This window comes from Bison bison, unplaced genomic scaffold (genome assembly GCF_000754665.1).
Source record: "Bison bison bison isolate TAMUID 2011002044 unplaced genomic scaffold, Bison_UMD1.0 scf7180017864383, whole genome shotgun sequence".
Lineage (NCBI taxonomy): Eukaryota > Metazoa > Chordata > Mammalia > Artiodactyla > Bovidae > Bison > Bison bison.
The window spans coordinates 6,283,411-6,303,645 of NW_011494955.1; the positions used below are offsets into that span (position 1 = coordinate 6,283,411).

Below are 20,235 nucleotides of genomic sequence, written 5' to 3' on the forward strand. Positions count from 1 at the left end.
TTCTATTTCCAGTTTTTTAAGGACTCTCCACACTGTTCTCCATAGTGGCTGTACTAGTTTGCATTCCCACCAACAGTGTAAGAGGGTTCCCTTTTCTCCACACCCTCTCCAGCATTTATTGCTTGTAGACTTTTGGATCGCAGCCATTCTGACTGGCGTGAAATGGTACCTCATAGTGGTTTTGATGCATTTCTCTGATAATGAGTGATGTTGAGCATCTTTTCATGTGTTTGTTAGCCATCTGTATGTCTTCTTTGGAGAAATGTCTATTTAGTTCTTTGGCCCATTTTTTGATTGGGTCGTTTATTTTTTTGGAATTGAGCTGCAGGAGTTGCTTGTATATTTTTGAGATTAGTTGTGTGTCAGTTGCTTCGTTTGCTATTTTCTCCCATTCTGAAGTCTGTCTTTTCACCTTGCTTATAGTTTCCTTTGTTGTGCAGAAGTTTTAAGTTTAACTAGGTCCCATTTGTTTATTTTTGCTTTTATTTCCAATATTCTTGGAGGTGGGTCATAGAGGATCCTGCTGTGATTTATGTCAGAGAGTGTTTTGCCTATGTTCTCCTCTAGGAGTTTAATAGTTTCTAGTCTTACGTTTAGATCTTTAATCCATTTTAAGTTTATTTTTGTGTATGGTGTTAGAAAGCGTTCTAGTTTCATTCTTTTACAAGCAGTTGACCAGTTTTCCCAGCACCACTTGTTAAAGAGATTGTCTTTTCCCCATTGTATATTCTTGCCTCCTTTATCAAAGATAAGGTGTCCATAGGTGTGTGGATTTATCTCTGGGCTTTGTATTTTGTTCCATTGACCAGATCACAACAGACAACACAGAAATACAAAGGATCATAAGAGACTACTATCAGCAACTATATGACAATAAAATGGACAACTTGGAAGAAATGGACAAATTCTTAGAAAAGTGCAACTTTCCAAAACTGAACCAGGAAGAACTAGAAAATCTTAACAGACCCATCACAAGCACGGAAATTGAAACTGTAATCAGAAATCTTCCAGCAAATAAAAGCCCAGGTCCAGATGGCTTCACAGCTGAATTCTACCAAAAATTTAGAGAAGAGCTAACACCTATCCTACTCAAACTCTTCCAGAAAATTGCAGAAGGTGAACTTCCAAACTCATTCTATGAAGCCACCATCACCCTAATACCAAAACCTGACAAAGATGCCACAAAAAAAGAAAACTACAGGCCAATATCACTGATGAACATAGATGCAAATTCCTTTAAAATTCTAGCAATCAGAATCCAACAACATATTAAAAAGATCATACATCATGACCAAATGGGCTTTATCCCAGGGATGCAAGGATTCTTCAATGTCTGCAAATCAATCAATGTAATATACCACATTAACAAATTGAAAAATAAAAACCATATGATTATCTCAATAGATGCAGAGAAAGCCTTTGACAAAATTCAATATCCATTTATGATTAAAAAAAAAAAACCCTCCAGAAAGCAGGAATAGAATGAACATACCTCAGCATAATAAAAGCTATATATAATTTTTATAAGTGAGTTTTTAAAAAATTTTACTTAACATTTTCAATTTTTACAGAACACTGGCTATCTTCCCTCATTATACAATATGTCCTTGAGTCTACCCTACACCTGAAAGTTTGTACCTCCCACTCCAATATTTCCCCTCCCCCTTCCCACTGTTGGTATAAGTGTTGTTTTTTTTCCCAAAAAAATTTGGAGAAGAAAGTAGAATGCTGATTCCAGTATCAGAAATAAAGTACTGTTATAATAAAAAACTCAAGGCTTTCCAAACCTTTTTTTAGGTCACAGAGCCCCTCTCCTTGACCAAATATAGGAATCAGGGTTTTAAGGAATATACTTTAAGAAATATTGAACAAGTCTTCTCTAGTCCACTATTAAGTAGACAAATTTCCAAGTCCAAACAAATTTACAGTATCTCCTTAAAAACCTGAAGGAGATCTAACTGTAATAAATATAATGTGCAGACTGATCTGGTTGATAGCAACATGTCTCCAGTTACACTGTCAAAACCAAAGGGAAGTTGTTTATGTGGACTGGAGGGCAGATGCCAGCATCACCCCAACACCACTCAATGGAGTTACCTTCTGGTGGGAACTGATGTCTGTCCCTACACTGAGGAAGGTTGTACCAAAGACTGCCAGTGCCTACCAAGTGCCCTTGGCTCCTCCCCATTTCCCAGCCTCCTTTGGGATTTGGCTGGAGATTGGGGCCATGGTGGCCAGTTGAGTGCGAGTGGCATTAAAGTGTGTCATTCCTAGAGTGAGGCAGTCAGCAGCCTGCATACTTCTCGAATCTCTCTTTTCTCCTACCCTAGTAACTCTGGAAACCGGGTGTTCCAAGTGACAGGGCTACAAAACACAAGAGCCTCGGCTCCTGAGACATCCACTGTCACAACCATATAGATGAGATGCCTTAGACTGGGAATGAGAAATGAGCCCTTTTCATGTTAAGTTAAACCACTGAGACTTCAAGGTTTTCCCACAGGGGCAGTCAGTGTTAATTACCTGAATCCAAGCATAGAAGTTAAGTGATAGAAATCTCTCTTAATAGACAATACTCTTTATCCTTAGTTCCTGTTAGTGAAGTGTCTTATCCTTATTAGACCTTCTCTACTTTTCCTCTCACTTAAGCTTCTTGAAAGCAGAGTGTATCCTAGTAATAGTAAGAGCTATAATAGTAACAGTGATTTATTAACAACCATTTATGGAACACATACTATGTGGCAGTCACTAAATTAAAGAATTCTCCTACATTCTCTCATTAACTGTAATTCTCATGACAACTTTACAAGGGAACTACTATTATTAACCCCTTTTTACACCTGAGGAAATGGAGACTCATGGGGCAGAAGTCACAGAGTGAGTGGTGGAGGAGGCCCTCAGTTGGGTCTATCTGGCACCCAAGATCTAGGCTTCTCCCACGAGCTCTACAGAATGAAATCCCAGCTCCTTAGCAGACATAGGGCCTCTCTGATGTGGCTGCTGCCCGCCTCCTCAGCTTCAGGTGCCACTGCCTCCTCCCTCTCCACCTTCAGAACCTCTTCAGCCTTCCTCTTCACACTCGGGCAACCGTGACCTGCTTATACCACCTAGTGCCCCTGGGTACAATGCCCACTTCTTCTTGTCTGCCTAGTAAGCTCCATCCTCTCAAAACTCCATAGGTGATGCCTCCTCTGCCAGCCTCTCCTGATCTCCCTGAAGTTCCCACTCTCCTCTGTGCTGCCTCTGATTTCTTATGTTGCCCATATCCCACCTGGGTTACATTTTTTTTGTGGTTACATCTTCATTAAAAGTTCATGCTAAATCACTTCAGTCGTGCCCAGCTATTTGCGACCCTATGGACTGTAGCCTGCCAGGTTCCTCTGTCCATGGGGTTTCTCCAGGCAAGAATACTAGAGTGGTTTGCCATTTCCTCCTCCAGGGGATCTTCCCAACCCAGGGATTGAACCTGCGTCTCTTATGTCTCCTGCATTGGCAGATGGTTTCTTTACCACTAACACCACTAGGAAGACCCTCATTAAGAGTTTGGACCCTTTTCTTTTTCTTTTCCCCAAATAATTTTTTGTTGACTTTATTCCCATCTTTTATGATAAAGTGATTTTCTTTTTCACATTAGAAATGAAAAAAGTTGTATATATTTTATTTAAATGAAAACTTTTTTTTCTATTTGAGAATATGTAGTGATAATATTTAGATATATACCTAGAGATTAAGTCATAGCCTGGATATGCCATTGCCTTGCTTCTTTGACAGTACAAGAGGATACATTCACATATGCACTCCAAGCTTTTTGAAAGAAGACATAATCATTTTGTTTGAGATCTAGTTATAATTCTCCAACCCTTTCGTTTTGTCAGATTAATCAACAACTAGAATGATAGATGCAAAGAACTGACTCATTGGGAAATACCCTGATGCTGGGAAAGATTGAAGGCAAGAGGAGAGGATGAGATGGTTGGATGGCATCACCGACTCAATGGTCATGAATTTGAGCAAGCTCCAGGAGTTGGTGATGGACAGGGAAGCCTGGTGTGCTGCAGTCCATGGGGTCTCAAAGAGTTGGACACAACTGAGCAACTGAACTGAACTGAGGATGATAGATAGATGGAAATGGATATATAAATATATATATCTGTTATATATATATAAATATATATATATCTGTTTTGCTGACACTATCTGTTCTTGACATAGACCTTTTTGCTGTATATGTATATTCATTTTGTTTCTCTTGACATGAGGAGAGGGAAAACCTATTTAACTGCCAAGCACAGCCCCCATTTATAACAAAGTACTTTATATATAATGGGCAACCAGGACTTATTTGATGGAGCATGGACCTTTTTCTATATCACTATATCCCCAACACTAACTCATGCCAGGCATGTGATAGCTACTTCCTAAAGATTCCTTGACTTGACCACCGTTCTTTACTGGCCCCAAGAGTGTCTTCCCTGTGACTAGTTATTCAGCCAGCCAGTTCTCCTTTGGGCAATCAATAAACTGCATATAGTTTATAAGATGGTTTCTTTAAAGTTTAGATTTTGTTAATTGCTTTACCAGAAGCATGGGAAATAGATGGGGAAACAGTGGAAACAGTGTCAGAATTTATTTTTGGGGGCTCCAAAATCACTGCAGATGGTGACTGCAGCCATGAAATTAAAAGACGCTTACTCCTTGGAAGAAAAGTTATGACCAACCTAGATAGCATATTCAAAAGCAGAGACATTACTTTGCCAACAAAGGTCCGTCTAGTCAAGGCTATGGTTTTTCCAGTGGTCATGTATGGATGTAAGAGTTGGACTGTGAAGAAAGCTGAGCACCGAAGAATTGATGCTTTTGAACTGTGGTGTTGGAGAAGACTCTTGAGAGTCCCTTGGACTGCAAGGAGATCCAACCAGTCCATTCTAAAGGAGATCAGCCCTGGGTATTCTTTGGAAGGAATGATGCTAAAGCTGAAACTCCAGTACTTTGGCCACCTCATGTGAAGAGTTGATTCATTGGAAAACTCTGGGAACTCCCTCCCTCTGATGCTGGGAGAGGTTGGGGGCAGGAGGAAAAGGGGATGACAGAGGATGAGATGGCTGAATGGCATCACTGACTTGATAGACGTGAGTTTGAGTGAACTCTGGGAGATGGTAATGGACAGCGAGGCCTGGCATGTTGTGATTCATGGGATCGCAGAGAGTTGGACACGACTGAGCGACTGAACTGAACTGAACTGAACTGAAATGAAACACCTTTCAGTGAGCTCATTATGGTTTGAATCACAAAGATCAAGAACAAGATTCTGTTTCCACTTAACATTTACTAAGCATGAACTTTGTGCCAGAAATTGCACAGAACATCTTCATATTGCCTCATTTTAGCTTAACTACAATCTGGTGGTTAATTCTGCTTATTTTATAGCTACAGAAATGAGGCTCAAAGAGGTTGAAAGCTTTGCCCATGATCACCATTTGCAGGGATTGAATCTGAATTCAAGGCTATCAACCTGAACTCTAGGACTCTGTCTGGACCCATAGGGACCCTGTTCAGATGCACCTGTGAGCCCTGGTCTCAGTGTGTGCTGGCCTCTCACTTACTCTTTGCTTCCTGTTGCATGCTGCCAGCATGATTTTGGCCTGGGGGCCTATGAGAAAGCTCTGAGCACAGGAGTGTTTTGGAAGTTGAGTGACATGCAACAGAGATGGCCCCCATGCTTAAACACAACTCATACATACATACATGTGCATTCATGTCCACCTCAACCCAGTAAAACTTCCCCAAGGATCAAGAGAACATGGGTCATTAATTAAAACAGAATCTACCTTTGATCTTTGTCCAGAGAACAATGAGCAGCCAAAACTTGAGCCCCAGGCTTTCTGGAACTGGCCTTCTGCTGCCTCTTGGCCAATTTTTTTTAATTGGAGTATAGTTGCTTTACAATGTTGTGTTCGTTTCTGCTGTACAGCAAAGTGAATCCACTATGCATATACATATATCCTCTCTTTTTTGGATTGCCTTTCCATCTAGGTCATTTGTTCTCTATGATTGTATCTCTATTTCTGCTTTGCAAATAGGGTCATCTGTACCATTTTTCTGGATTCCATATATATGTGTTAATATACAATATCTGTTTTTCTGTTTGGCCAGTTTTAAATTTTAAACATTTGCCACAAGACAAATGTTGGCTCCCTGTCTGTCCCAACAATCTGGATGTTCTCAAAGATTTTCCATTCACCTGTGCATTGACCTGAGAAAAGTGTGACTTCAAAGGTTCATCTGCTGGAGATGGGGGACAGAGATGAATCCTCAGTATCACAAAATCCAATGAAGGTGACCGTGGGGTCCTGCCATCCATGCAAGGATGTCTTTCACTCAGCTCAAAGGTTACTTTGGGGTTCTTTGAAAGACACCGGGCCTCGGGTTCCAGGACATTGACCTCTATTTACAGAAGAGATTTTTCCTAAGAGGTAGATGCCCTTAGGAGAGAGAAACAGCATGAGTTGTATAAATTTATTGGTAAGATGAGGAAGCAGGGAAGAAAGGCCTGAACGAGGACAGGAACGCACATGCTGAGAGCACAAATCACTTCACCGATGGGCCAGTCAGCAGGGCTTCTCCTGGCTGTAGTCTGCAGGGACCATGCAAGGTAAATACAGTTAATGCCCAAGGGTTTCCCCAGAGCTGATGCTGATCTAAGAAGAGACAGTCCTTGCAGGTCTGTCAGGGGACCTGTAATTGTCTGTACCCAAGGAGCACATGGCCAAATAACTACCTAAACCAGGGCACAGAAGGGGAAGCAGGAGGACGGGGATTGCCCTTGAGACAAAAGCTTCATCTGTGAGGGGCTTACAGCCAGGAAAGGGTCAAGTCTTTATCCCTGGCAATTCTGCAGGAAGGGGAGGCTGCATTAAGAAGCCTCTAAGTATGGAGGCAGAAGGATGGGCTAGCATCCCGACTCCTCATTAAGAAAGACTAAGGCAGGGAATTTCGAGAGAGATGACAGTGGTGAAGAAAAGCAAGGAGGAGGTGATGACAAATGTGGTGGAGGAATATCCCTGAAAAAAGGAGTCCAGGAGAAACCAAAGCAAGCTGTCTGGACAGCTGTCTTTCACTTTATCTTGGGGTCTTCTTTGTGGGTGAGCTCAGAGCTGGGGTCTTTCCCAGCAGGTCCTTGATTTCACTTGTATTCCCCAACCTGGTTTTGGCCTCCCCGCAGGGGCTGCAGTTCCCACTGCCAGTGACACAGCCCCCCAGCAGGAAGCCATAGTCCCCGCCAACAGAGCTGGGCCGATAGCCATAGGTCCCGCTGCCGCTGTACCCAAAGCCGGCTCCTGTGCCTGCAGTCCCGGCCATGGAGCTGCTGATGACGGCTGTGGAAGACAGAGGGAGGACTAATAAGTGTGTGTCCCAGGACAGGACTGACCCAAAGTCCTCTCCAGCCTCCCAGCTCTAACTAGATTAAATGTGTCCCTCCTAAGTAATACTCCACATCAACTGGGGACTTGGCTTTAGTGACATATGCTCAATTCCTGAGCAGCTTGAGCACCAGAAGAATCAGCCCAGATCCCACAGGACCCCCAAGCCCAATGCCTTCTCATTCTTCGAACAAACAGGAGTAGCAGGGGCTTCCCCCCAAAGAGCAAATGACGCCTAAGCATCATGTAAGCCAGCAAATCTTGCGTTTAACTTAAGAAGACATTCTTAATTTTTTCCAAAGAATTTCCTGAGTGCTTGATACAGGTGAGTTTTTTCTGGCTTCTCTCAGGAGACCAGGCTGAATCCTTTGGGGCAGCATCTCAACTGCTTGTGCACGATGTTTCTGTGCACACCTGGGTCTCACTCCAGGTGAGGAGGTGCCCTTCTTCCTACTCACAGCTTCCGGCATGCAGCAAAGCCAGGATGGGGGGTGGCAGAAGAGCGTGGGGCTGAGAGTCTTATGAGTGAGGTTTCTGGGGAAGGGGCCAGAAATGGGGAAGTGTGAAATGTCAGAATGTGATGGGAAGCTGACCCCATCAAGGAAGAGGCTGCAGGTCTCAGCACAGGAGGTGATTAGGACAATGTTGCTCTAGCAGGCAGAACCCAGGCTGTTCCATGGGGGTCCTGGTGGTAGGGGACCACTTCCTTTGTGTTCATTAATAGGCTAAAAATACTCTTTCAGGGGTGTGAAATACTCACATATGCTCACAGAATTGGTGTATTCTCCAGACATCCTGCAAGGGGACAAAGGCACAGGTGAATCTCCATCACATGGAATCTGAGTTACCCTCAGCCCAGCCTGCAACCATCAGCCAGGCTAGTCCGTTCTCCACAAGTCCTCCAGCTGGCCAGGTGGCATGAACTGCCCTGGGTGACTCTAAGCACCTCTCTCTGGTCTCTCCCCTTAGGAGATGTGTGAACTTGCAACCCTGGATCCCCTGTGGTAACACCACCTCCCAGGGGCCCTCCTGCTGTGCTTCCCATCAGCCCACTTCTTCATCCCTGTGGGGCTACTGTCTGAATAAATACAAGTGTAGAAATACTGGCATCAGGAGTTGCCACTAAGGAACTAACTTTATGACTTTAGGACCAATAAGTTCTCTTCTCTGGGTCTCATTCATAAAATAATGCTAGGTTAGAATGGGGATTTTCAAGTGTCAACACTTCATGTACTACCCTTTCAACTGTTGCTATGATCACATATAACTCATACTGTTATATGTTTAGTATTTTTCATTGACTGTCTTCTATGACAAAAAAATGTATTTCTCTTAAAAGGAAGTTTTATATCAACAGGGTACATAGAAAAAGAGCATCACTGGACCAAAAAAAAGACAAAAACAGTAGCAGTGAAAATACACAAAACAAAAAAATTTTGGCTAGATATTGTCTGCTCAGAGACTTTGAACCTAGGATCCACCATCTCTTTACTAATAGAGATATTTGCAAGTGTCAGGTTAGTGTCAAATATACAAGAGCACCACGCTGAAGCTTTCTCCTTGTTGTAGTCTGAAGATTGGAAAGAAAACCATAAAGGAAATCACCTCTTATTATCTGACAGGATGCTGTTTAAGGCTATGTTTGTAAGTGACCTAAAAAGTATCTCCAACCCCTCCAACAGCCTGCCACTCATACCTGGGAAATTAAGTCAGAGGATTCCAAAAGTCCTTCCAGCCCTAACATTCTAAGAGCCCTCCCATCACCTACCTGCACTCCTCGCCCTCCAGCAGCTTGCGGTAGGTGGCGATCTCGATGTCCAGAGCCAGCTTGGTGCTCATCAGCTCCTGGTACTCACACATCATTCTGGCCAGCTCCTCCTTGGCCTGGAGCAGGGCAGCCTCCAGCTCATCCAGCTTGGCCTGAGCATCCTCCAGGGCACAGTGGCCCCGCTGCTCAGCGTCAGTGATGGCCGTCTCCAGGTTGGAGCACTGAGGACCAGGAGGTGGCATTGCCCCCTGTGTTCTAAGGTACCCTTCCCTTCACTGCCCCCCTCCAAGTGCTTGCTGTGGTTGGACCATGCTCTATCCTGCCCACTTCCTAGAGCAAAGCCACATCCATGGAATTAGTGTCCTGTCAACCTGGAACTGAGAGGCTTGTTATTCTCAGCCCCTTGGCTTTCTGAAAAGGCCTTTCCAATTATTCCAGGATTCAGGTGAGAGCTAAGTGTGGAAGGATGAGAACAGAGGCTCCATCTGAGGAAAGGAGTTCTGAGATGGAAGACCCTGAGAAGAAGGGACATGGGGGAAGCATGTGTGACTGACAGTTTACCCCTCCCTTGGGAGTGAGCCAGGAAACCCCAAAGCCCCTTCACCTGCTTCTTCACACTCTCAGTCTCTGAGCGCAGCCTTTGGATGAGCCGGGTCAGCTCTGCGATCTCATTCTTGGTGTGTTTGAGGTCATCCCCATGCCGACCGGCCGCCAGCTGCAGCTCCTGGAACTAGGGTGAGAGGGGCCAACACAGGAACCTAAGCTCAGCCTAGCGGGCCGTGCCTTTGCCTGGGGAGTGTGGTAGAAATGGGTAGGGGTCCCCAGCTTCACCAGGCCTATCAACAGCCTCCCGCTCAGACTTCTGTTCTTTGACTTGATTTATCTGCCTTCAGCAGAGATGATCTCACTGAAGGTTTTGGCCATAAGGACAGTCGAAAGTCTCACATCCTCTACACTGCAGCTTTGCAACACACAACTTTGATTATGATACTCTTCTGCTGATAGTGCCTCAAAGTAAAGGTAAGATTCAAACAACTCCTAGCCTGGCATCAAGGTGCCTTGAGATCTGACTCTATTAGGCTCTTCAGGCTCAGTTCTTACTGCCCTCATCTATTACCTACCTGATTCCGCACCTCTGCCAAACAGTTTCAGGTTCCATAAGGAGCCCATGTGCTCTTAAATCTCTGAGTCTGTGCACGAGCCCCTCCCTCCTGCTAAAAACCCTTCCCCATTCATCCTCTCTTTTCCCCGAATCAGGTCCAGCTCAGCCAGGGCAGACTCACTTTCTCCAGGAGGCCTTCACTGGTCCCTGCTTGGGTGCCCATCTGTGCCCATAGTCCCTGGCATGCCAGTCTGTAGATCTTACCACTCTGTACTGTGACCACACATTTCAATGTCTTTCCCATCAGACTCAGAATGACTGGGTGGCAGAGACCTTTAGTTTTATTTCTGAATTCCTAGTATCTAGCACAGAGTCTGGCTAGAAAAGGGGTCTGGTTGGTGAATGAATGAATTAATAAGTGAACCAAAGAGGGAGCTGATGAGCCACCAATCTATTTTTTCTGGGACTTCCTCCCCTTCATAGCTCAACTGAGTTCCAGGCTACTGGCAGTCTTGCTGGACATAGAGGCACATTTTGTGCGTATGGGAGTGCGGGGGTAGATTTGGTTATATCCTATCACCATGGGTCATGAATTTGGAGTCCTCTATTAGTTTGGGATTATTCCTGCATTTGATGTCATCCATTGAATAATCAACAGAGAGTACTCCATTTTTACCCCAGAATATGGTAATCTCCATCACTTACCAGCTAAATGACCTTGACAAGTGACATAAGGGGAACACAAAGAACAGGTGACATTCAGAACTCCAGTGACTCTGCACTGCCTGTCTGTCTCCGAGGGGTTGGGCTTGCCAGTTGTCTAATATCTGGCTCCAGCATGGTCCTAGAGTCAGGGTTCTTCTTAAAGATGCCAAGTTCCCTGGAAGGTACGGGGCACTTCTCACTGCGCTCCTGTGTTTTATCTTTGGTGCCAGGTCAGGTGGCCTTCTGCATCTCTGCACAGTAGCTCTCCTCACCAGGGCACTAAGTCCCTGATTCTGACACCAAGTCATCTCCTCCTGAGACAGGAGATTAAACTCCTGCCATTCAGCTCCCAAGGGATCCCAAGCCCTTCTCATAAATCCTCCTCAACCGGAGTCACCTCCTGACTTTCTGTCTAAGTGCTATGGAACATCAGACATGTAGATTCAGACCCAGCTCCATCACTTATCAGCTAAATGACCTTGGAAAGTTATTTAAACTCCTTGAATCCCACTTCTTCACCTTCAAGAAGGGAGTAATAATAAGCATTCACAGTCCTGTTTCTGGGATGACACTGATGCCATTCCTCTCAGTGAGTGCTTGCCCTGAGCTGGAGAAATCCTGGTGTGGGTAACCTCAAGAAAAAAATGAACCCACATTATGTTTATGCCTAATTCTTCTAGAAGGAGTCTGGGATTAAGCACTGGTCACTGACAATCCAGAATGATTGGGCCACATAGCCATCCCTGATCCTGGCTGGAAGCTGGAATGTAGAAGGATATGGGGACTGGGGACTTGAGTTCGCACCTTTATCAAGAAGCCTTGGCCTGAGTTGTCTTCTAGGCCATGAAAGCCTCCCTTCCTCACACCCTTGCAGGTCAAATCTTTCTGCCCCTGAGGTAGCAAGGGGGCAGGGGGAGGGGCAAGATAAGGTCTCAAGAGTGTGGGTTTCCCTTGAGAAGGAACCTGATAAACCTCAAGGACAATTAGGAAGTCACCACTTTGATCTGAGAAACTAAATTATCTGAAGACTCATTTCCCCGCCTACAACCCATGAGAGGAGTCAAGATCTAAGGGACTCAAACCTCCCCCTTTCTCCTCGGAGTTGGACTTGAATGAAAAGATAGGAATGACCTGATCTCAGATGAGACTCCATAATTTATTGTCATTAACAAAGGAGTTGAGATGCTAACTACTCACGTTTTCCTTCTTCCCAGAATTAGTTCAAAACTCTCTGCCTCTAAGGACATGGCTCCCTACTTGCCCCACCCAGACCTAGTTCCCTAACCTGTGTCTCCCCAAGGTTCGTGTTTCTGTGACACACTCATTTGCACTCAGCTGTGTGTTTTCTCTGATGGCTTCATGGTTCCTAAGGACAGAGCTGCCATCTCTTCCTTCTCTGGGGCTTCCCCAGCACCCTGGACAATGCTGTGCTCCTAGCGAGCATGTAGGCCATGGTGGGTCATGGGATGGACCAGAGGCCCCAGAACACATGACCTTGGAGAGTTGTGCAGCTCACCTTGGTCTGGTACAGCGCCTCGGCCTCCGCCTTGCTCTTGAGAGCAATGTCCTCATACTGGGCCCTGACCTCAGCAATGATGCTGTTCAGGTCCAGGTTCCGGTTGTTGTCCATGGACAGGATGACAGATGTGTCACTGATGTGGGACTGCATCTGAGCAATCTCCTGCAGGGGCAACAAGGAAGCTTGAAATGCCCTTTGTGAGCAGAAGAATGTGCTAAGGTGATGGGCCTGCCCCAGAGCCATCCCCAGACCCTCCCAAATAGACTCAAGTTGTGGTCCCCAAAACCTCCAAGAATGGAGTTCACTGGTCCAGAGGTTCCAACACCACACCTAAAACTGCCGCATGGTTTTGAAGTAGCCCAAGAAGAAACCAGCCCCCATGGCTGTCACCTGAGATCGGTCAGGAGTGCAGAAGGTGGGGGGAGACAGCCTGGCCACCACACAAGGGACAGTAAGGACATTTGAGAGCCCGTGAATGGGCCAACAGGCTGAGGCTTGAAACCAGATGGTCACAGAGGCGGTAGAAAGGGTGTGAGACTTTCACCTCCATCCCTGGGGAGTCGTGCTTAGACCCGAGGAAATTCCCAAGCCGCAAAGAGAAGACAAGCAGAAGTGAGAATATGCTTGGCTGAGGGTCAGTGGGGACCCCTTAGGGCCCCATGGCTTCCTGAAGGATGTGAGAGGGGACAGCTGGTGGCCAGGCTGGAGTGGATGGCACACATCATTGGCTGTACCCAGATTGGTGTCACTTGCTTTGCTCTACAAAATTCCCAGCATCCCAACACTGAAGATTCCCTGGGCTCTTAAAGTTCCTGATGAGTTAGTAACCACTCATTCACACATCTGTCCTTCCAGACGACGGAGCCAGGATGGGTACAGGAACTGGGGGAGACTTACCCCCTCATACAGGCACGTAAAGAACTTGATTTCTCTCTCCAGGACATCCACCTTGGCCTGCAGCTCCACCTTGCTCATGTACGCTGCATCCACGTCCTAGGGGAATCCAGAGAGCCCCTGACATCGCCCTTCTTTAAGCCCAGACAGGGGTCTTCAAGGCGCTGGCCCCCCACACCCAGTTCAGTGACTAGCTGCCCCAGAAAATGGAATCAAGACACAGGGGTCAAGAAGTGACCCCCACCCGAACTCACTGCAAGACCCTGAGCAGGTTCCTTATGCCTCCAGAACTCCTCTTGCCCCATCCAAGAATGGAATCTTTTTATTGCCTACTTTGTCTCAAAGAGAGTATGGGAGAGAGCCCTACCTCCCTATGGTCAGTCACACAGTGGTCAGAGCTGAAGGTGGCCAGAGACAGAGTTGGAAGGTGAACCTGCAGCCCTTTTCAAAGCATATGCTGTTTCCCCAAGCCACCATGGGCGTGGCCTGGGAGTGACTGTCCACGTCTGCACTCCTGCCCATTTACACAAGACATAGGCCTGAACAAAGTGAAGTGCACTGGGTAAACATCAAGGTGTCCCCAAGCCGCAAATCCCTCCACCTTCTCCTGTGCCCTTCAGCTCCGGGCCCTTCTGCAGTGGGTAGAGACTCCAGTCTTTCCTCTGATTCACCTCCCTCACCCCCTACACTCCTCACCTCCTACACTCCTCACCCTGCTGGACCGAGGGACATGCATCCTGTCCTCACCTTCTTAAGCACCACAAATTCATTCTCAGCAGTTGTGCGCTTGTTTATTTCCTCCTCATACCTGCAGGAGAAGCATCACAATGAGAAGGGTGTGTGTGGGTGTGGGTGTGGGTGGGTGTGTTCTCATCATGAAAGAAGAGATGCGATGCCCATGTTATGTACCTTTTAATAGATATTATTTTACATTTTTGCAAATCTGCCCAACTCATTAGGACTATGTGGCCAGTGTCGTGGGCAGGGTTTGAAGCAACCTCCTCCTGGACCTGGGGACTGGATGGCTTGGGTCTAGATTTCCTCTGAAGCCTGGAGAGTGAAAAGGTTCTTCCTCCTCCCTCTCTGTCCAAATCACAGGAACACACCACTGCCCCTCTCTCAGTCATGATTCTTGTGTCACCCCAGCTGCCTGACACCCCTATCAATAACTTCACCCCATTGCCAAGTGTGAGTCCCAAGGCAGTCAGACTGTCCCCTGGGACAGGAGGAAGGAACATGGCCTAAATGTCCAGGATCTGAGGGAAGTGAAAGGAAGCCCGATGGAAAGTCCAGCTCCCTGCCCAGCTGGTAGGTTCTTGGGAACTTGGGGGCAACTTGAACAAGCTTAGGACCTGAGAGGCTATGGTATGTACACCTGGGCTCTTGTGAATGGGGAGCAAGAGAGCCACCAACTAGGACAGCCTCCCCACTGCCCGAAATGCTGGCTGTCCCCTCTCTAACCCACCTGGCCACCCAGAGAAGGCCCTGATCCTGTCTGGGCAGAGGATCTCAGGATGGGTCACTCTCACCTGAGCTCAGTGCCCCTGAGGCCAGAGGCATACATCTCAGTGACTGTGGGGAGAGCCTGGGCCCAGGAGGTGGTCAGCCTGGGCGCAGGGTTCCACTCACCTCTTCTTGTAGTCCTCCACCACATCACGCATGCTCCTCAGCTCTGAGTCCAGCCTCACCCGGTCCCCCGACAGCATCTCCAGCTGCTTCCGCAGGTTGCTGATGTAGCCCTCGAGGATGGGCTCCAGGTTGTTCTTACAGTTGTCCAGATCCTGCTGCTGCAGCAGCTCCCACTTGGTCCCCAGCACCTGGTTCTGCTGCTCCAGGAACCTCACCTGGAATCCAGCCAACCAATAGTCAATGGCAAGAAGCCAGGGAATTTTCTTTCCTGAACAGTAGCTGTGTTCCCTCACGTTACATAGCCTCATCCCTCAGAAAATGACTCTCTTACCCCTTCCCACCCAGGTCCTTTGTCTGAATGCAGTTATCTTTTGGGGATCAGCCACTGACATCAGGAGGGGCCTCATTATCCTCGCTTGCCCCTCATCAAGATCTATCTCCTATGCACCTGTCCTTACCTGCCCAGACCAGTGTCGATGGTTAGCCTGATCCACCTTTCTTGGGTGAGTCCTTAGGCGTGTAACCTGGCCATACTGGCCTTCACGCTCTTAGGGACCCCTTCTCTGGGTTTCTGGTGGCCTGGCTTGTGCTCTGCCTACTCTGTCTCCTCCATCCCCGCCTCTCCCAGCCCAGCCAGAGGCCGGTATCCAGTTGATCTGGGGTCTCGAGCCCTCCCATGTTGCCTTCATTTCTGGCTGCCTATGACCTCAGAGGATTTCCCCAGGGGGAGAACCAGCCTTTTCAATTTGCAATCTACGAACATTCCACCATTCCCTCACACAAAACCCTCCAGTGGTTCCACATCACCTACATGGTCAAGCCCAAATTCCCTTCTTGTGCTTTTCCAATGTGCCAGTGCCTCTCCCACCATTCATCCAACACACAAACCCCAGTTCTCCCCACTCTTCAGACAAGTCCCATCAGGCCGCATGTGACTCTTCCCTCTCCTTGGGTTGCCTTTCTCCACCTCTGTCTGGCAAACTCCTACTCATGCATCACTGCCCTCCCTCACCGTCACCCGTGGTGAGCTTCCCCTGCTCCCCTAAGCTTGGGAAATGTTTATTTCCCCAAACCCTCCTACCCCTTTGCTCTTCAGTGGTCCTCAAACGTAAGAGTGTCTTGACATCACCAGGGGGCTTGTTAAAACACAGATTTCTGGGCCCCACTCCCAGAATTTGTAGTTCAGTAGGTATGAGGTGGAGCCTGAGAATGTGCATTTCCAACAAGTGCCAAGGTGATGCTGACCGATAGCGGCTCATGGACCCCTTTTGAGAACCGCTGTTCTCGCGTACCACTGATCCCCATCTGCCTTGCCTTATAGTTTAGGGTGTATTATAGGTTATGAGTCTGTCTTTCAACCAGAGTCTGAGCTGGTCTGGGTCCCATGAGAGGAGGAACTGGGCCTTAGAATTTCTAGATATCCTAAGCTGCCACAGACCTTGTCTTTCTCCAGGAATTCCCACCTTGTCGATGAAGGAGGCGAACTTGTTGTTCAGAGCCTTGATCTGCTCCCGCTCCTGGGCACACACTTTCTGGATCTTGGGGTCCAGCTCCACATTGAGGGGAGCCAAGAGGCTCTTGTTGACGATGACCTGGTGGATGCCCCCAGGTGGGCACAGGGATGGGCACATGGGCCCCAGGGCCACACTGCCAAACATGCTGCCGGCAAAGCCGCTGGCTCGGCCTCGGCTAAACCCATAGCCCCCTGCCCGCCCACTGCCGCTGGCCATGTTGAAAGAGACGCTCCGGGCACACCCCAGGCTGTACAGGCTCCGGCTTCCAAAGCCCCCACTGAGCCCTTTGCTCCCTGCCCCGTAGGAGGGTGAGCTGCTCCCAGAGAGGACAGCTGAGCATCCGCTGAAGGCCCCCTTGGCAGCAGCTCCCGACTTGTAGGTGAATTGGCGGCTCATGCTGGGGAGGCCAGCGAGCTGGAAAGAGATGCCAACCCTTAGGTGAGATGTAGCTTACCAGCCTACGGTCTCAGATGCCTCCTTTATAGGGCTCAGGAGGGAGCCACTGCCCTAATTTGTGGGCTTAGTTTGCCCGGAGCAAATCATTTTTTCCCAGCAAAATCAGAGACACTGGGCAAATAACTTAAACCTCCCAGAGTGCTAGGCTTGCAAGCCTTGCTCCTGTAATTTGAGTCTTATCTAATTAACATGGGATAATTAGGCTGACTGAATTATCCCTAGAAAGATCTTGGGAAGTTTGTCACAGCCTCAAAATTGCCCTTCCCCAGGGCGTGGGACTGAGGGGACCAGACTGCGGGGGCACAGAGGGGAGACCTTTAACTGACAGCAGCATCTGTGAGAGATTTCACGACTGTACCAGAATCAGATGGGCTGCACCCAGGACCCTGGCTAAGCTGCTTTTATGTGGTTAGAAAGAGGCTCCGCGGCCTGGCTTCCCAGGGTTCCCGGAGGCAGTCTCATGGCTGGCCTGGGCCATGGAAGATGAGCCCACCAGGAATCCAGGCCCAGTCCTCTGGTTGCAGGGCCCTCTGTGCCCTCCCAGGCTAGTCTCCTGCTCCTCTGTGCCAACCAGGCTGCCCTGCACACCTTTCGCTACACACACTGACTTTGTTCTGGACCCTCCCATCACTGCCACCCTTAATCTTGAAGTCTGGTGGTATTGTCACCATTCACAGTGGCTCACACTGGTGCAGCGCTTTCCAGCATTAAAATAGCTCCTCATATACAGAAACTCATTTAATTCACTAGACCTGGAGAGGAGCTGTGAGGGTCCACCTTCCACAAATGGAAAAACAGGAACTCATACGTTTGCTGTTATAGTTGAGGATCACATTTCATGAGCCTTTCTTTGTATGAGTCCCAGAGGAAACAAACACCAGGCCCTGGTCTTGAGAACTCTTTTGGCTGATCTTCTGACCCCACGTTCGAAGCTCTGCAGGCCTTATTTGTTTGTCCAGCCAGACATTCATGTGTTTGTTCATCCATCTGTCTGTTCATTTAACACACTTCTGTTGAGAGTTCACTCTGTTCCAGGTCTTAAACTAGGTTCTGGGGTCATAAATTAATAAGACAGAAACCTGGTTCACAATTCTAAGGGAGAGAGTAGACATTTGAATTGTATTAGATCCTTGATATTACCAAATTATATGACCCAAGAGTTTCACAATTCCCAATTCCAAATACATTCACAGTACATACTTTCCTCCGTAAAAATGCAATTGTTTCACTAGGCAAGTGCTCAAATGAACAGTTTGCCAATCCCTCTTTTCCATTTCTGTGCAGAGATTTTGGCCTTACTCTGCATTATAATATAACAGTATGATGCTTCTACAACTATTGTACCAAGCAATTGCCAAATTCAACCTCCTCTTCTTTTTTATACAAAAAAAGCTATTTTCTATTTAAGAATAATCATTTTCTTGGACAGTCTCAATTTCACTATCAGCCATAGTCCTTAGCAATCTTTTCAGTCTTCTTTCCCTAGACACTAAGGTTTTTTCCTCTGCACTTCACAGCCGTGAAACAAGGCTGTGCTGTGATGAGGACACAGAGTGTCCTAGCCAGGAGCACTCCCTAATTGATTCCTTTCCATATGTCAGTGATTCAGACCCGTAGTGTCTCAGCAAAACTGTTCAATACAGACTGCTGTCGTGGGCCTTGAGCTCATTCCCTAAGGGGTGAAAGCAAGTATTCGCACTCAGAAGGCAGTGCAGTGTGTGAGTGCCCTCCCCCTACATGGCCTTGACTTCCCCTCTCCCCCACTGGCCTTCTCTCCTTGGGAACCTGCCACAGAGATACCCTGGAAAACCTTCTCTGATCACATCCCAGTCTAGCCACTCCTCTCTGGCCAGCTTCCCCAAACTGTACCGATTATCTATGCTAACTCCCTGTCTCTACCTGTGTTCCAGGTTTGTGCCAATCCTCCCAAACAGCCAGAAAGTTTCCTGAGGACAAGATCCAAATCCCATCTTCCCTCTACTCCTCTTTAGTTACCTCGCAGAACTGGGGTGGAGGAAGGGTTCCCAGGAAGCCATGGAGGAGACAAAGAGATGCTTCAGTGACCCTTGAAAGCATTTCTCCTAAGGACAAGATCCTCAGTACCTACCTTTAAATCTCTCCTAAGTGGCTTTTCAAATAGTGGGTCCCTTGCATTTCATATCCTGGCCCTGCCCTCACCTGGGGAATCAATGTCCACTGAACCCTTATCTAATTTTCATGCAGTTACTAAGTCAGTCCCATTTCCCACAGAGGGGCAGTGCTACCACGAGCCTTTGCTCAAGCCTCTGGGGCATGTATCTCTGAGGAATCAGCCCAAAGAAAGCAGAAAGCCAATCCCCATCACCCTCATGAGCATTAAAATCATGTTGTAAAAGAATATTTAAGTATTTCTTATCCAGAAAGATGGAGCAGACAGACTTTCTTCTGACACTGCTCTAGCAGGAGAAATGGTGTGAACTCACTCCACTTACCACAACTAGAAACCTGGACATGACAGATATAATAAATATAGGAAGATCTTAAAGGTGGAGAGAAGAAAGTACAGCAACTAGGGGCTTCAGGAGGTAGGGACGATGGGATTAATGTATCAGTTCAGTCACTCAGTCATGTCTAACTCTTTGCGACCCCATGAATCGCAGCACGCCAGGCCTCCCTGTCCATCACCAACTCCCGGAGTTCACTCAGACTCACCTCCATCGAGTCGGTGATGCCATCCAGCCATCTCATCCTCTGTCATCCCCTTTTCCTCCTGCCCCCAATCCCTCCCAGCATCAGAGTCTTTTCCAATGAGTAAACACTACTATATATAAAATAGATAACCTACAAGGACCTATTCCTATTGTGTAGCACAGGGAACTATACCCAATATTTTGTAATAACCTATAGGATCAAAGAATCTGAAGAGAATGTATGTGTGCATGTATAACTGCATCTGTGTGCTGTACACCTGAAACTAACACAACATGCAAATCAGCTATACTTCAGTTTAAAAAAGAAAACAAACTCAGAGAACTAAAAGAAGAAATTCAAGTCATATGGAGTGTATTCTCTGATCACAAGGAATAAAACCGGAAATAAAACATTTTTTTAATTTTTAAAAAACAAGATTTCAGGAATTCCCTGGCGGTCCAGTGGTTAAGACTGTGTGCTCTCACAACCGAGAGCCCAGGTTCAATACCTGGTTGGGGAACTAGGATCCTACAAGCTGCACACTGTGGCCAAAAAAAAAA

At 47.2% G+C, this 20,235-nt stretch overlaps 1 protein-coding gene across 1 annotated transcript; it reads right to left on the reverse strand.

Moving 5' to 3' along the window:
• Positions 1–6,499: 6,499 nt before the first annotated feature.
• KRT73 (keratin 73) lies at positions 6,500–16,967 on the reverse strand. Its single transcript, XM_010857885.1, has 9 exons — positions 16,499–16,967; positions 15,036–15,250; positions 14,154–14,214; positions 13,410–13,505; positions 12,510–12,674; positions 9,791–9,916; positions 9,187–9,407; positions 8,179–8,213; positions 6,500–7,373 (listed from the first exon to the last, which is right to left on the reverse strand). Exons 1-9 carry the CDS (start codon positions 16,943–16,945, stop codon positions 7,117–7,119), a joined length of 1,623 nt encoding a protein of 540 aa, XP_010856187.1. The 5' UTR covers positions 16,946–16,967; the 3' UTR covers positions 6,500–7,116.
• Between the last annotated feature and the right edge of the window lie 3,268 nt (positions 16,968–20,235).

Bases quoted from the DNA above. Each gene is read 5' to 3' on its own strand.
- KRT73 (XM_010857885.1), bottom strand. From the start codon at position 16,945: ATGAGCCGCCAATTCACCTACAAGTCGGGAGCTGCTGCCAAGGGGGCC. The intron at 15,251-16,498 runs GTGGGAATTCCT...GCTGGATTCCAG, and splicing joins TCGCCTCCTTCATCGACAAG to GTGAGGTTCCTGGAGCAGCA. The intron at 13,506-14,153 runs GTGAGGACAGGA...GGATTCCCCTAG, and splicing joins AATTTGTGGTGCTTAAGAAG to GACGTGGATGCAGCGTACAT.